This window comes from Hyperolius riggenbachi, chromosome 8 (assembly GCF_040937935.1).
Source record: "Hyperolius riggenbachi isolate aHypRig1 chromosome 8, aHypRig1.pri, whole genome shotgun sequence".
NCBI lineage: Eukaryota > Metazoa > Chordata > Amphibia > Anura > Hyperoliidae > Hyperolius > Hyperolius riggenbachi.
The window spans coordinates 271971315-271988906 of NC_090653.1; the positions used below are offsets into that span (position 1 = coordinate 271971315).

Here is a 17592-nt window from a genome sequence, read left to right on the forward strand (position 1 = left end):
AGCGGGCGCTGCTTACCAACACCGCGTGGTAGTGCAGACTTAGTAGCGCCTGCACTAGTGAAGTATCGCGGTTCTGTCGGCACTCCCAGCAGCTGTCATGTCCCGCGCCGTCGTCCTACGATCTTACGTTCTCTGGCACCGGTCTAATTATTCGAGAACTAGACAAATAGTGATCTCTCCTGCGCGTGTCATCGGGAGCTCACTGTGCATGCGCAGTACAAAGTTTTCTTGTAGTGCGCCCGCACAGTAAGCTCCCGGGGACACGGGAGCGAGCACGCACGCGGCCACGGTCACGCAGCCGCAGTTCTATTAGTCTAGTTAGACGAATAATTAGACCGGTGGCGGAGAACAGAACATGGGAGGACGACAGTGCGGCAGGGGGCCGATAGAAGCCCTAGGTAAGAGTCCAGTTTTTATTTTTTATTTTTTTTTTTTTTATACATGCCAAAGAACCCCTTTTAAAGTAAATCTGGAAGTTTTTAAAGTAAAAAATTTGGATAATTGCCAGGGCTGTGGTGTCTGTACAAAAACCATCCAACTCCTTAGTTTATGAAACCTCCGACTCCAGGTATCCAAAATTACACTGACTCCTCGACTCCGACTCTTTAGTCTAATTTTTATAAAGGCTATGGATTTGGTTTAAAAATCATCCGACGCAGTTTATTGAAACCACTGGCTCCATGTACCCAAACTTTCTCCGACTCCACAGCCCTGATAATTGCCATGGGAGACAGAAGCGTCCCCCGTCCCTCTGTTCCAGCGCTGGGATCCCCTAAGTTCCACAAAGCTCGCATGCTAGTGTGTGCAAGGAGGTCCCGTCGCTGGAACAGGGGGAAGCCTTTGGAGGATCCAGGGGATTCCCTCTCCCAACCGAAGTACTCAAACTGAGAGCTTTTTTTTCCCCCTTTAAATTTGCATGCAAGCTGGAATTAGATTTTAGTGACCAACTCTAACCCTCTTTAAAACATTCATCATTGAAGACATTGGATGTTTCAGAACCTCCTCTATACCAAGGCTGACCATTTCCCAATGTCTGTAGTAAATTGTGGGAGCTGGCTGGTGTTAGGCCCTCTCTCTGATCTGTATGTACACTGTATGTTCTATGCTCCTGCAGGTCAGCAGGCGGTAAATGTGGGAGCTGGCTGGTGTTTGGCCCTCTCTCTGGTCTGTATGTACACTGTATGTTCTATGCTCCTGCAGGTCAGCAGGCGGTAAATGTGGTAGTTGGCTGGTGTTAGGCCCTCTCTCTGGTCTGTATGTACACTGTATGTTCTATGCTCCTGCAGGTCAGCAGGCGGTAAATGTGGGAGCTGGCTGGTGTTAGGCCCTCTCTCTGGTCTGTATGTACACTGTATGTTCTGAGCTCCTGCAGGTCAGCAGGCGGTAAATGTGGGAGTTGGCTGGTGTTAGGCCCTCTCTCTGGTCTGTATGTACACTGTATGTTCTGAGCTCCTGCAGGTCAGCAGGCGGTAAATGTGGGAGTTGGCTGGTGTTAGGCCCTCTCTCTGGTCTGTATGTACACTGTATAATCTATGCTCCTGCAGGTCAGCAGGCGGTAAATGTGGGAGCTGGCTGGTGTTAGGCCCTCTCTCTGGTCTGTATGTACACTGTATGTTCTATGCTCCTGCAGGTCAGCAGGCGGTAAATGTGGGAGTTGGCTGGTGTTAGGCCCTCTCTCTGGTCTGTATGTACAATGTATAATCTATGCTCCTGCAGGTCAGCAGGCGGTAAATGTGGGAGCTGGCTGGTGTTAGGCCCTCTCTCTGGTCTGTATGTACACTGTATGTTCTATGCTCCTGCAGGTCAGCAGATGGTAAATGTGGGAGCTGGCTGGTGTTAGGCCCTCTCTCTGGTCTGTATGTACACTGTATGTTCTATGCTCCTGCAGGTCAGCAGATGGTAAATGTGGGAGCTGGCTGGTGTTAGGCCCTCTCTCTGGTCTGTATGTACACTGTATGTTCTGTGCTCCTGCAGTTCAGCAGGCGGTAAATGTGGGAGCTGGCTGGTGTTAGGCCCTCTCTCTGGTCTGTATGTACACTGTATGTTCTATGCTCCTGCAGGTCAGCGGGCGGTAAATGTGGGACCTGGCTGGTGTTAGGCCCTCTCTCTGGTCTGTATGTACACTGTATGTTCTGTGCTCCTGCAGGTCAGCAGGCGGTAAATGTGGGAGTTGGCTGGTGTTAGGCCCTCTCTCTGGTCTGCATGTACACTGTATGTTCTGTGCTCCTGCAGGTCAGCAGGCGGTAAATGTGGGAGCTGGCTGGTGTTAGGCCCTCTCTCTGGTCTGTATGTACACTGTATGTTCTATGCTCCTGCAGGTCAGCAGGCGGTAAATGTGTTAATCTCTCTTCTCCTCTCATGCTCCCGTTTCAGATGTCACCAGTTGGAGGGAGGGCGGTGGGAGAAGCATCTCTACGGGCATATCTCCAACCGTCTCTCCTACTGAGCCGGGCAGCAAGCCCACCATCCCCGGAGATGGGGCCCCCTCCGCAGCGCAAGCCAACGATCCCAAGGAGCTTTCGCTACGTCCGGCTCAGCCCACCCGCAAAGGGGCTACACAGTTTATGGGAAACACATACCATCCACCAACCTACCATGATATGCTGCCTGCTTTTGTGAGTGGTTATATACATTTTTTTTTTTAAATATACTAAAGGGTTGCTACACACCATACATTTTTTTTTATATTGGTGAACTACAATACTTTTTTTTCTGATTCTTTGTAACATTTGAAAAATCTGAATAATACATCAAACACCTGTTAGTTTTCTTTCATCTTCTCCCTATCATGAAAAAAATAGTTGTAAACTGAACTCTGAAATTTTTTTTGTCAATTTGATGACTTGTAGACCCACTCTATCCTACACTATTCAATTTTCCCCAAAATCTCAAAATCAATTTATATTGGTAAATATGAGAAATTGATCAAATGTTTTTGCTTAAATTTAGAAAAAAAACCCTTTAGACTTTTCTGTACAACCAATTATTTTTATTGAATGTTTTGTAGTGTGTATGTGCCTCCACCTTAAAGTGTACAGCCCTGGCCAAAAGTTTTGAGACTGTCAAAAATATTAGTTTTCACAAAGTTTGCTGCTAAACAGCTTTTATATCTTTGTTTTAGTAGTTTGTGATGTACTGAAATATAATTATAAGCACTTCATTCGTTTCAAAGGCTTTTATTGACAATTACATGAGATTTATGCAGAAAGTCAGTATTTGCAGTGTTTGCCCTTCTTTTTAAGGACCTCTGCAATGCGACTAGGCATGCTCTCAATCAACTTCTGGGCCAAATCCTGACTGATAGCAACCCATTCTTTCATAATCACTTCTTTGAGTTTCTCAGAATTAGTTGGTTTTTGTTTGTCCACCTGCCTCTTGAGGAATGACCACAAGTTCTCAATGGGATTAAGATCTGGAGAGTTTCCAGGCCATGGACCCAAAATTTCAACGGTTTGGTCCCCGAGCCACTTAGTTATCACTTTTACCTTATGACACGGTGCTCCATCGTGCTGGAAAATACATTGTTCTTCACTAAACTGTTGTTGGATTGTTGGAAGAAGTTGCTGTTGGAGGATGTTTTGGTACCATTCTTTATTCATGGCTGTGGTTTTTGGCAAAATTGTGAGTGAGCCCATTCCCTTGGATGAGAAGCAGTCAAATTGCAGAGGTCCTGAAACAGAAGGGCCAACACTGCAAATACTGACTCTGCATAAATCTCATGTAATTGTCAATAAAAGCCTTTGAAACGTATGAAGTGCTTATAATTCTATTTCAGAACCATAAGCTGGCCTCTACTCAGATGCAGCGCTGGTGTATGGTTGTGCAGGAAGGGGGCATGGCCACAGTTCTTGTGTGTTGGGGCACCAGCATCCGGAAGTTGTGGCTCTGCAGAGTTCTTGTAGTACCATATGCTCTAGTTGCATCTGCAATGAGTAACAGCCATTGAGACTTTTTTTTTTTATGTTCTGTTTTCAGATGTGTTCTCAGCACCCATCTGAACCCACTGGGACATTGGATCGAGCTTCCTTCCCCATCCTTCCCTCATCCCAATCCCGACTTGAACCCCGCGTTCCTTTTCGACAGTACCAGATAAACAATCAAGAAGGGTAAGTGACGATATACGGGAAGTTTGGGTTATGCATAAAAAGCACCAAAGTCCTTGCAGCGCATTGGTTTATAGATTCATCCCCTGAATCCACCTCAATATCTTTAGAACCAAAGGTTTCTGTCATGCTGTTTTTACTCCATGGTGCTCCTTACCCCACTCTCTCAGGACAGTTCCATCCCAGGCATTTTAATCTAGACTGAAAACTTGCCTATTCAACACAGTATTGGTGTTCTCTCCAGGCTCTAGTTCCCGGGGGCTAATTTTGATGAGCACCCTATCGGCTCACCTCCTCATCCTCCTATGCTGTAAGTAGAGTTACGTCGGCCCAGCATTCCCCCATTATGCTCCACCTGCCTCCTTTTTATGCCACCGGCTGGAAATAATTTCTGGGGAGAACACAGTATAATGCACAGACATTTTATTTATTTATATAGCACCGACATATTACGCAGCGGTGTACAAAGTATATTGTCTTGTCACTAACTGCCCCTCAGAGGGGCTCACACTCTTATCCCTACCATAGTCCTATGTCTATGTATGTATTGTGTAGTGTATGTATCATAGTCTAGGGCCAATTTTAGGGGGAAGCCATTGAACTTGTATGTATGTTTTCGGATTGTGGGTGGAAACCGGAGTGCCCGGAGGAAACCCACGCAGACACGTGGAGAACGTACAAACTCCTTGCAGATGTTGACCTGGCTGGGATTCGAACCGGGGGCCCAGCACTGCAAGGCGAGAGCGCTAACCACTACGCCACCTTGCTGCCCAGACATGTGGCTCTGTAACATAATCTATCGTGCCACTAATTATTATACTGAGACTTGTTATGCACTTTGAGTCCGAAAGGTAATTAAGAACCTTTTGCATTGGTGCAGTGCGATTTGCATGCAAGCAATAAGTTACCGCATCGCACAGCACCATTGCACACACTTAAGTATATGCGGCAGACTGCATTAAGTTACACCCTTAAGTCATGTGTATACTGCTGAAGAGGAAGTGCATCGTCTGAATATCTGGGTATGTGTTTGCACACTCTCTCTCGGCGGGGATCCGGATTTGATCCCTTGGTCATCAATTCGGAGTTGAGGTTGTACAGACGTTTTGCCAGACTGAGATAATTGGCTACCAGGAGAAGAGTCTTACGTTTATGTTTTAATTCTTGTTACAGAAAAGAAAACCGGCCCAATGGTAGTAGTTTTAGGCCGGTACGCCCACCACGGCCCCAGGCGGAGAGGGCTCCACGTGCCACAATCATCAATGCTGAAGATCTTAAAGAATTTGATGACCTGGACAATGATGCTGAAGATGGCTGGGCCGGTAAGTGGTCAGGTCATTCAATGTTTAAGGGATGCTGTAACTGCTTTTGGTTTATATTTATTTGAAAAATAGTTGGTCTAGATACAGGTGTGGTAGATGGCTTTAGGGACATTTTAAAATGGTGTAATTCTGGTCATACACACTTGATTGATTGTAGTTTTTACAGAAAAAGTCTTTATACATTCCATTTAGCAAACAGTAGACGTCCGCACCACTTTGATATGAAATATCTGCATTTATTTTACAGAAACCAGTTATACTAAAAGAACTGTACGGCCACGATAGACGCTGTTTCAGGCTCCTGCCCAGTTCATGGGCAACTTGGACAGATGCCCAATACAGCGTCTGTCGTGGCCCTACAGTTAATTTATTGAAAACCGTTCCATTTAACCTCCCTAGCGGTAACCCCGTGCTGGACACGGGGTAAGCCGCCTCGGAGGACATTCTGTAAAGTGCTGTACGCGCAGCTAGCACTTGATCGCCGCCGCGGCGGCGGAAGAAGGCCCCTGCCAGAGCCCTGCGCTGCCCGGACCAATCACTCCCGGGCAGCGCAAAGGGCTGGATCGGATGCGCCTGACGTCAGGACGTCGGCTGACGTCCATGACGTCCTTCCGATCGTCGCCATGGCGACAGGAGAAGCCGAACAGATCATTGCGTTCTATACGCAATCTCCTGTTTGCTGCTGTTGCCGGCGGCGATCGGACTAGAGGGACACATGCGCCCTCTAGTGGTGTTTCATGTAGCTACCACTCGGGTAGCTACATGAAACAAACAAAAAATTACAAAAAAAGTGTAATGCAGCCTCCTTGGCGGAAAAATTGAACCGCCAAGGAGGGTAAAGACGACGTTTTGTATCAAGGTGGTTCGCACATCTACGGTTTGCTGTCCGGTGATGCCCAGGAAGTCCCTGCACACGTTACCCCAATGTGGGGAGGCCAGGAGAGTGTATTTCCATTAGCAACATTGGAGTTTATTCATTCCCTTAAAGTGGATCCAAATAAAATTTTACTCATTGCATAATTGTGTTCCTTTCATATAGTTTATAGGGCATTCCTCAAGCCAAATACTTTTTTTGTTTTGTTTTAATACTCTAATTCCCTATAAACTAAACCAGCCTCGCCCACAGCATTTCACAGTGCCTTAGCAAGTGCTTATGGGAGCTCAGTCTGGGCAGGAGGAGGAGGTTACTAGCCAGAGATTTCAGAGGCAGAGGGGAGGAGGGAGGAGGAGAGGGGACTGGATTTACACACAGGCAAGCTGATAGCATCTCCAGCCCTCAGTCTGTGACAATATGACAAACAGAACATGGCTGCCCTCATTGTGTCACAGGAATAAGTAATCAAATACTGTTGAAGCTCTTTGCAGATAGATATGGTGTGTCAACTATCTAAACTTTAGATAAGATCTATAAACAAGTTACTTGTTATAATTAGTTTTTCATCTCGGATCTACTTTAAAAGCAGTAAGAACATTGCTCACATACTTCTGCCGCCCACAACCTCTGCATTCTGGTCTGCATCACATTCACAAAGAATGGCCATGCCTGATCAGTATTATGGACAAATATTGATTGGGAATGCCCTAGTTTTTCATATATTTTAATTGGTTTAAGTGTCTGTCTAATCTGTTATAAGCATTGTAGAATGTATGGCTTGTTTTACATTTGTACTTATCACGACACAACAGGGCTTCTTTGACATAGGCTGCCTTCCTTAGAGCACACTTTTGAACAATACCAGTTGCCTGGCAGTCCTGCTTATCCTCTGCCTCTACTACTTTTAGCCATAGATCGTGAACAAACATATGCACATCAGATGCTTCTTATTAAAGAGAAACTCCGACCAGAGAAACTCAGACCAAGAATTTAACTTTATCCCAATCAGTAGCGAATACCCTCTTTTACATGATAAATCTATTCCTTTTCACAAACTGACCATCAGGGGGCTCTGTATGACTGATATTGTGGTGAAACCCCTCCCACAAGAAACTCTGAGTACCGAGGTATGCCTGGCAGTTTCCTGTCTGTGAACCTTGTTGCATTGTGGGAAATATCTGTTTACAGCTGTTTCCAACTGCCAAAACAGCAAGCAGCAGCTACATCACTTGCCAGCAGTAAAAATGTCACCATGTGATAAATGTCAGAATATAAATCAGGGATTTAAAATATTTTACAATGGGCCAACTCTGACTAAACCATTTACACATAATTATTGTAAAAATGAAGCACTTTTTTTATTACATTATTTTCACTGGAGTTCCTCTTTAAAGCCTGACTGGATTAGCTGCATGCTTGATTCAGGTGTGGGAGCTCCTGCAGCCAAATGGATCAGCAGAACTGCCAGGCAACTGGTATTGTTTAAAAGGAAATAAATTTGGCAGCCTCCATATTCCTCTGTTCTGGTGTAATTTATGCTATGTACACATGCCGGAAGACACTTTGTCGAGGCAGTAGTTCAGAATCTAGCATGTGTACCAGGTCACGTATAGATCTGGCATGATGGATTTTTAGCGACCATGATGTCTAAGTCCACTGTTCTCCTTGCCCTGCCCACCGGAAGCCACACCCTCTTCCCTTCTCCTTAGCAACAGGCATATTTACACTGGCCATCCACCACTGTGTTGCGTGAAGGATCAAGCTTGATTCTGATAGGCCACACTGAGTTTGTGTACTGATATTTATACGGATCTATCAGATTACGAGATTCCCGCCATCCTGTCAGAGAAGGTGACTAGGCTCACTCTTGTGGTGAACGGAGTCTTCTTGTGCCTTTTTTTTTTTTTTTTTTTCTGATCCTTGGTCAATCTTCTTTTAGGTCTTCACGATGAAGTGGATTATTCTGAAAAGCTAAAGTTTAGTGAAGATGAAGAGGAGGAAGATGTTTCTAAGGAGAACAGAAATAAATGGTGAGAGTAGCTTTTGTTATCGATACACATGACATAGTACAGCACACTTATGTTCATACAAAAGCATTTCTGCCTATTTCGCTACATAGCAGTACATGTCTCACTAGTTCCGAGTTGTCCTGTTACTTATATGATATGATTATGGAGCATAGTGCTTAGTTTTGCAGTTATCCTATATAATAAAGTCCCCGAGTTCCTGTATCCTCTCTCCTGCCTGCATCCGTGTCAGGAAGGTTTTTCTGCACATGTGCTTCACACACCATGGCTGTGGATGCTTGTGTGCATGCGCACCATGGCTGTGGATGCTTGTGTGCATGCGCACCATGGCTGTGGATGCTTGTGTGCATGCGCACCATGGCTGTGGATGCTTGTGTGCATGCGCACCATGGCTGTAACGGAGGCTGAGAGGCGCTTCTTTCTTTGTGCCCATTATGTAGCAATCTTTGTGACTAGTTTTAACCACTTCCCAACTGAGGGGTTTTACCCCCTGACCACCAGAGGAATTTTCACCTTTCAGCGCTCCTTCCATTCATTCGTCTATAACTTTATTATTACTTATCGCAATGACATGAACTATATCTTGTTTTTTTCTCCACCAATTAGGCTTTCTTTAGGTGGGACATTATGCCAAGAATTATTTTATTCTAAATGTGTTTTAATGGGAAAATAGGAAAAAACGTGGGAAAAAAATTGTTTTTCAGTTTTTGGCCTTTATAGTTTTTAAATAATGCATGCTACTGTAATTAAAACCCATGAAATGTATTTGCCCATTTGTCCCGGTTATAAAACCATTTAAATTATGTCCCTATCACAATGTTTGGCGCCAATATTTAAATTGGAAATAAAGGTGCATTTTTTTTCAGTTTTGCGTCCATCCCTAATTACAAGCCCATAGTTTATAAAGTAACAGTGTTATACCCTCTTGACATAAATATTTAAAAAGTTCAGTCCCTAAGGTAACTATTTATGTATTTTTTTTTTTAATTGTAATTTTTTTTTTTTTTTTTAATTACAAGAAAAAAAAATTTGGGCAGTGTGGGAGGTAAAGGGTTAATTTTGTGTGTTAAACTAATTTATTTCTATGTGAAAAATGCTTTGGATGTAGTTTTACTATTTGGCCACAAGATGGCCACAGTAACATTTTGTTTATGCGACCTGCAAGCGTCCGGAGGGACGCTTGCAGGAAGTAGAAAGAGGCTAAGAACTTTTTTTTTTTCCCACAATGGTCGCGCTGCTCAGCCGAGCGGCAGCGGATCATTGTGGGGCTGAGATCAACGAACGGGAATGGATTTTCCCGTTCATTGATCTCCGGGCGAGCGGGCGGCGGCGTGTTTACTAGCGGCGGGCGGCGTGTTTACGAGCGGGAGCGCGGACAGCGGCGGGAGCGCGGAAAGTACGTATTTCTCCGTCCCTGGGGGTTAAAGGATGGAAAAAGGGACGGAGAAATACGTACGCGCGGGGGTAAAGTGGTTAACATGTAATCAACATAAACACTATAACCTAACATTGTCACAATCATACATTTGTCCAGGGGTAAGGTGTGTCCGTTACTAGATTGCTGCCACATTCATATGGACAAGTGAAGTCCATGCCAATCATTGCCTCTACCAACATTATATCACATCCCACATAGCGTCTGACTCTATAATAGTAATCCTAACAATTTTCTCCTGTCAGGCTCAAAGCGCTTTGGAGTTGCAGCCACTTAGGGTGTACTCAATAGACTACCCAACAGTTAGGGAGTCTTGCCCAATGACTCCTTACTGAATAGGTGCTGGCTTACTGAACAGGAAGAGCCAAGGTTCGTACCCTGGTCTCCAGTGTCAGAGGCAGAGCCCTTAACCAGTACACTGACACTGCATAATCCAGGCCATAGTGGTCTTCAGGAATGTATCTGAATGACCTTGTGCTGAATGGGTCTTCATTTTCAATGAGATGCTAATAATTTGGTCTTGATGCAAATTGGAATTTCAGTGACTGCTCTTGATTGGTCCATTACCAAAAATGTACATTAACTTTGAATAGCTAGCCGTCAATCAGGGCTTTGCAACGGTTTTCAGGAGGACACCAGCACTGGAGGCCAGTGGGGGAGGACGGGGAAGCCTTTAGATTATCCAGAGCTTTCCCTCCATTGAGATGAGTACCCATTTGGGGCACTTTATTTCCCATGCAGGTACATTTTAACACACGTTATTCTGCTTAACACTGTTTAGTCCATACATGTGAAGTGGTGTTGAGTAGTGAATGTTGATGCTATGATTCATTTACAGGCGCACAGTTGTTGTTTGTCTATGAACTAGCAGTTTTCTTTCTGCCTTTAGGAATGGCTGGGATTGTAGAAGGCAGCGTGAGGTTTCCTTCAACTCCACTGACAGCGCTGAAGCAAAACATCCAGCAGAGGAGGGGAAAGCCTGGAATGAGTCGGTGGTGCACTCTCGCTCCTCCAGAAGGGCCCCAGAGCCTGCCCAGCAAGCTGCCCGCAAGGCAAACACTTGGGCTGCAGTGGCTGATCACCAGGTAGGATCTGTAGATCGCTCAAGCAGACCACTTCTTCTGTTTCTTGCAAAGGGACATCTGCAGCTGTTCTCTCCAGTGGTAGCTTTATCCCTCAACGGGTTTCTCATAGATTCAAAGACTAGTCTTTCATGTCACGTTAAACTTTAAACTACGTTAAACTCCTTAAATTCTAAAAGCATCCCACATACAAACTTTTACAAAAAAAATTATGTAACTTATGCACTTATAATTTGTGTATGCACTTGTGTGCAAAAGTTTTAGCCTTTAAAAAAAAAAATGCTTTAAAGGGATACTGTAGGGGGTCGGGGGAAAATTAGTTGAACTTACCCGGGGCTTCTAACGGTCCCCCACAGACATCCTGTGCCCGCGCAGCCACTCCCCGATGCTCCGGCCCCGCCTCCAGCTCACTTCTGGAATTTCAGAATTTAAAGTCTGAGAACCACTGCGCCTGCGTTACCTTGTCCTCGAACCCGCTGACGTCACCAGGAGCGTATTGCGCAGGCCTAATATAGTCTGTGCCTGCACAGTACGCTCCTGGTGACGTTAGCGGGAGCGAGGACACGGTAATGCAGGCGCAGTGGTTCTCAGACTTTAACCACTTCAGGATTCGGCGTACGCTTAACTACGCCCCTGAATCCTGAAGTGGATTGCATGGAAACGGCCGCTCGTATGAGCGGCCGTTCCATGTCAGTTCACGGAGGGTGTCTCCGTGAACACCCTGCGAGCCGCCGATCGTGGCTCGCAGGGTAAATGTAAACACACGGGGAAGATCTTCCCCGGTGTTTACATGTATACGGCGCTGCTGCGCAGCAGCGCCGTGGCGGAGATCGGCGATCCCCGGCCTCTGATTGGCCGGGGACCGCCGGCACCTGATAGGCTGAAGCCTATCCCATCAGGCGCAGGACGGAATTCTGTCCTGCGCCGCTCACAGGGGGAGGTAGAGGGAGGGAAGGGGAAGGCGGCCAGGAAGCGCTGCGGAGGGGGGCTTTGAAGAGAGCCCCCCCCCCCCGCAAACGCAAGCAGCCGGCGGCGATCAGACCCCCCAGCAGGACATCCCCCTAGTGGGGAAAAAAGGGGGGAAGTCTGATCGGCCTGGCTGCTAGCTGATCGGTGCTGCGGGCTGGAGAGCCCACGCAGCACCGATCAGCAAAACCACCCGGTATCCGGAAGTGGTTAAAGTCAGAAATTCCAGAAGTGAACCTGAGGCGGGGCTGGAGCATCGGTGAGTGGCTGCGCGGGCACAGGATGTCTGCGGGGGACCATTAGAAGCCCCAGGTAAGTTCAACTCATTTTCCCCCGACCCCCCTACAGTATTCCTTTAAAGTGAGGATGTCTTCAAAACTTCATAGACTTGAGATTTAGTGCACTTTCAGCCTTAAAGGGATACTGTAAGGGGGTCGGGGGAAAATGAGCTGAACTTACCCGGGGCTTCTAATGGTCCCCCGCAGACATCCTGTGTTGGCGCAGCCACTCACCGATGCTCCGGCCCCACCTCTGGTTCACTTCTGGAATTTCTGACTTTAAAGTCAGAAAACCACTGCGCCTGCGTTGCCGTGTCCTCGCTCCCGCTGATGTCACCAGGAGTGTACTGCGCAGACACAGACCATACTGGGCCTGCGCTGTGCGCTCTTGATGACATCAGCGGGATCGAGGACACGGCAAAGCAGGCACAGTGGTTTTCAGACTTTAAAGTCTGAAATTCCAGAAGTGAACCGGAGGCGGGCCGGAGCATCGGTGAGTGGCTGCGCCAACACAGGATGTCTGCGGGGGACCGTTAAAAGCCCCGGGTAAGTTCAACTCATTTTCCCCTGACCCCCCTCCCCCCCCCCCCCCGTACAGTATCCCTTTAAGGTTGAATACTGTATGTTAGTGCCCTTGCCACTAATCATAGCTTCTTAAAGAAGTCATCAGGCGAAATGGGGAAAAACCGCTTTACTCACCTGGGGCTTTCTCCAGCCCCTTGCAGCCAAACTCTCCCACGCTGACCACTCTCTGCCGCCGTACTGGGCTCCCCACACGCTGTTCAGGCTGACCCCGAGGTCATCCTTACTGTGGCTGCGTAAAAAAAGCACCGCTGTCAATCATGGCCATGTTGCCCGCGGCATACTGCACAGCCGCAGAACTACTGCGTCTGCACAGTACGCCGCGGACCACGTGGCCATGATTGACAGCGGCACTTTCTGCAGGAATAGTAAGGACGACCTCAGGGTCGGCCTGAACAGCGTGTGGGGAGCCCGGGACGGCGGCGGAGAGCAAGAGCGGTCAGCGTGGGACAGTCGGCTGCAAGGGCCTGGAGAAAGCCCCAGGTGAGTAAAGCTGTTTTTTTTTTTTTTTTCCATTTTGCCTGACGACTCCTTTAAAGGCTTAGCTTTCAATAGCAATTCCCTTTATCAGATACCGAGCATAAAGACTTGCCTTCTAAACCCTTACTGTAATAATGGCATTATTTAAAACCTGGAAGTGGAGTCCCCAAGCTCCGGATATGGTGAAGGAATAGGGATCAGCTACCCGAACTTAGGAGGTAATTTACATACATACAGTAGAGTTTTCATGAAACAGAACTTGGGCAACTGGCACTTTCAAGTAACAGTCACATATGGGGGGCCTTGGGGGCATAGCCCTCTGCCAGTAATGTGGAGAAGCACGCAGCGGAAAACACATAACCAGCGCTCCAGGCACCTTTCCTTATGCTAGGTACACAAGATGAGATTTTCTGGCAGATTTACTGTCAGATCGCTCATTTCCAACATGTCCGATTTGTTTTCCATTCACCTCTATGGAAAACGATCGGAAATCAGATCGGACATGTTAAACGTGTGTACCTAGCATTCCAGCTGTCAGCTGCTTTGCTGCATACTCCATGGACTCCCGATGTGTCACCTGACTTGCGTTGAGGCACACAGAGCTGTATGGAGGATGCAGCAAAGCTGCTGACAACTGTAAGATGTGAAGAGGGTGGGGCCTGGAACCCTGGTATGTGTTTTCTGCTGCTCTGCATCAGTGGGGGAGAAGGATCTGCAGAGGGTAAATTGGCACACTGAGGCCCCTGGTTGCTTGAACATTATTATTATTTAGTATTTATATAGCGCTGACATCTTCTACAATCTAATCCCTACTATAATCGTCTGAACAATTTTATGTGTAGTTTATGTATTGTAATCTATTGCCAATTTGGGGGGAAGCCAATAGATTTATCTGTATATTTTTGGCATGTGGGAGGAAATCGGAATACCCGAAGGAATTCCACGCAGACACAGGGAGAACATACAAACTCTGAGCAGATAGTGCCCTGGCAAGGCAAGATCGCTAACCACTACGCCACTGTGCTGCCCGCTACCTTGAACTTTCAAGCAACCAGAATTAAACCTACCCATCATCAGGCAATCCCCTGCACAGACTTTATTGTAGTAGCATTCACTTGTTTAATACTCTGCGGAAAGCGATCAGGATAAGCTACTTACTTAGTAATTCATCTCAAACTCATACTTTGATATTTAAAACTAACATGAGCTAAAGTAGATTTCTGGTCAAACTTTTCGATTTAGTTTTGGATATAGATACTAGTTAGAATGTCTGTCCTTCCCCCTTCTGTTGGGCAACTGGGACAGTAAATGACAGGAATGGCCCCACTGGGAGCCCCAATGGCATTGACATCCAAATGTACAGATGCATCCCCAAGTTGCTAAGAGAAAGTGTTTTGCCAGATTTACATATTCCCATTGCAGAGATCTCACCTCCCTGTTTTTAGTGACCCAGTCTCATAACCAAGAAGTTGGTGTTTACCTCCCAAAATGTACCCCAAGATATCAAAGACCCTTTTTTCTTTCCTAAAGTTCTACTTGGCAAGTTCCAGTTTCTTTGACATGAATAGAGTGGATAGGTACTACCTTTTCGTGTTCTGTGTCCCCATTGGAGAGATCCGCCCCTGCTCTCTCCACTTCCTGTACTCAGCAAGAAAATAGTTTTAAATAGTTTTATGGATGTAATTTCGTATCAATGAAAATTAAGCTAAAGTCCTGACTGGCGTGAAACTGTCACATGCATACTTAAATGTTAACTATTTCAGGCAGAAGAATTAAAGAAGAAACACAGCCTAGTTTTAGTATTTGTATGCCTAGCACTGTACATACACGTCTATCTCCTCATGTCACCTCAAGTAACCTTTAATATGAAAACTGGCAGACCCTGAGACAGGAAATCGTAAAATCTGATCGCACATTTGCTTTTTTTTACTCTACAAAGAAATTCTTTCTGATGGGGACAGTGAACTGACAGCAGTGAAACTCAAAACACGTGTTTTAACCTTTTTACACACGATCTAAAAACAAAATATATTCTTGAATTGGTTTTAAAGGGAACCTGAGACTGGGGATATAAAATGTTTTTTTTACATACCTCAGGCTTCCTCCAGCCCCATTCAGGCTGATCAGTTCCTTGCCATCCCTGTCTTGTCTTCTATGTTTAGTTTTTTTTTATATCCGCCCCGTCTCAGGTACACTGTAACCACTTAATGACAACAGGAAGTATATATACGTCCAGTGTAGTTGTTACTAAATGAGGCACATTTTGACTGTGATGAGTGGCAGAATGCATTTTGATGTGTCTTAGGGCTCGTTTCCACTGTTGCGTTGCTGAATCGCCTGGATTCCACCGCGGACGAAATCGCATGCGGATGCGTTTCCGCATGCTGTTTTCCCCGCGATTTTGCATGGCTAGGAAGCAGGCGAATTTAACCATGTCACTGCCTGTGTAAAGTTCTATAGCCTTACATGGGAAAACCGCATGACAAAGCCGCATGCGATTTCCCTTTTAAAAGCATTGCGGGCGATTCACCCGCATTCCTGCCGCATGCGAAATCTGACGGCTCTGCCGTGCAGATTTTCCCTGCACACCAAAACGCACCCGCACGACGCACAAGTGGAAACAATCCCATCCACTTGTATTGCCTATGCGAATTCGCATGCAGTGCCTATATGCGGATTCGCTATAGTGGAAATGAAAAAAAATATGGTAGGTAGGGACAAACTCCATCCAACATAAAAAAAGTAATTTTCAAAATTATGAATAAAGTTGGAAAAATTTCTACCCAAAAAAACAAACGTGGTAATATTTTAACCATGGTAAGTAGTAGAATAGAGTTTAGAGAGTTTTAGGGTTGAGGCCTATGTCTTGTGTATTCTTTTTAGTCACAAACTGAATCAAAAGGAATTCAATTCTGCATATTCTGTACCAAAATGAAAGACTTGTAAAATGAAAACAAAGTGATAGGATATAAAAGAAAACACATACCGGTATATTGTTACCTTAAGACCTTCGCTTTTTACAAAATAAATGTATTCCATGAGGGCATATTACTATTATTTTTGCAAATATGGTCTTATAATAGATAGTGTACAATGAGAAAGCAAAAAACAGAAAGACACCTTTATTTCCAAATTGACAATATTGTCACCATACATTGTACTAGGAACGTAATCTAAATGTTGTAATAACCAGGATGCATAAGCAAATAAAATGTGTGGGTTTAACTTATAGTTGGCACTTTTTATTGTAAAGGTATAGTGGATGTAAATGGAGAAATTGGGTTTAGTTGGCACTGTTTATTGTAAAGGTATAGTGGATGTAAATGGAGAAATTGGGTTTAGTTGGCACTGTTTATTGTAAAGGTATAATGGATGTAAATTAAGAAATTTGGGTTTTTTTTCTATTTTTTCCCTTAACTTTCTTTTAATATAGAAAATAAGGTAATTACTAAACAAAATTAACACTCACTAAAGGCCTAATTTGTCATGAAAAAAAAAACAATTTATTGATCATTTAGGTGTGATAAGTAGTAATAAATTGATTGGCGAATGAATGGGAGCAGCGCTTATATGGGAAAATTGCTTTTGTCCTGAAGAGGTTAATGTTCTGTTGGGAAGCCAGCGTTTGTAAGCCTTAATTACAGCAGTGTCTTTGCTTTCAGAAGCCTGTGCCCTGCGCTGTGCTGCGCCAGCCATCTGTGGAGGAGAAAGAGGAGAAGACCCCTCCCAGACAGAAGTTTGTACAGTCTGAGATCTCGGAGGCAGTGGAGCGAGCTCGCAAGAGGCGAGAGGAAGAGGAACGCCGCGCCCGAGAGGAAAGGCTTGCCGCTTGTGCAGCTAAACTGAAGCAACTGGACCTGAAGAACAAACAAGTCCCAAAACCTGGGAACGAGACCCCCAGACGGCTGGAGAACAAGGAGAACGAAGATCCCAGGTCCCCCATCTCAGACCGGAGCTGCAGTCAGGAGAACGCACAGAATTTCAGAAGAGGTACGGCTTCATATGAGGTCTGCTGGAGTTCTGTAGTCAGCTACTGTCCGTGGGGACAGGCGCTCGGTCAGGGATGGGATATGCTGAAATGTTCCTCCTGCTTACTTTACATTCCTCTTGGTTTAAGTAGTGTTGTGATCGGGTTATGTGTCCCTTCAGCTCTTACTTTAAGTTCTCTCTCAAAACTTGCCAGGGCTGTCTCATTATGTTCCTTACGGTTTTACCTCAGGGTTCCTAATATCGCCCTTTACCAGCTAATCCCAAAAATATATAACCACCTGTACTGTTACAATAGGAATGTTAACAGTGATAAATATGCTTCACGTTAATATTAGTAGTAAAACCGAGTACTTCGAGGACCTTGTATGTATGGGAATGCTTTGTTAGTCCCTTTCCCCAGTTTCCACGGTGTCCTTGCGGAGGAATTGTAAGTATCACCGCTGTGACATGAGC

At 45.5% G+C, this 17592-nt stretch overlaps 1 protein-coding gene across 5 annotated transcripts in view; it reads left to right on the forward strand.

Annotated features, from left to right (window-relative positions):
* The window catches only part of PRRC2B (proline rich coiled-coil 2B), a 162504-nt gene that overhangs the window by 89098 nt on the left and 55814 nt on the right, over positions 1-17592 (forward strand). For 4 of the 5 annotated variants that reach the window (XM_068248862.1, XM_068248865.1, XM_068248866.1 and 1 more), the window contains exons 7-12: positions 2374-2615; positions 3976-4106; positions 5277-5425; positions 8239-8329; positions 10651-10846; positions 16812-17139. In XM_068248862.1, coding sequence (XP_068104963.1) covers positions 2374-2615; positions 3976-4106; positions 5277-5425; positions 8239-8329; positions 10651-10846; positions 16812-17139 — 1137 coding nt within the window. The remainder of the gene's footprint in view (positions 1-2373; positions 2616-3975; positions 4107-5276; positions 5426-8238; positions 8330-10650; positions 10847-16811; positions 17140-17592) is intronic. The other variant, XM_068248863.1, reaches the window with a different exon arrangement.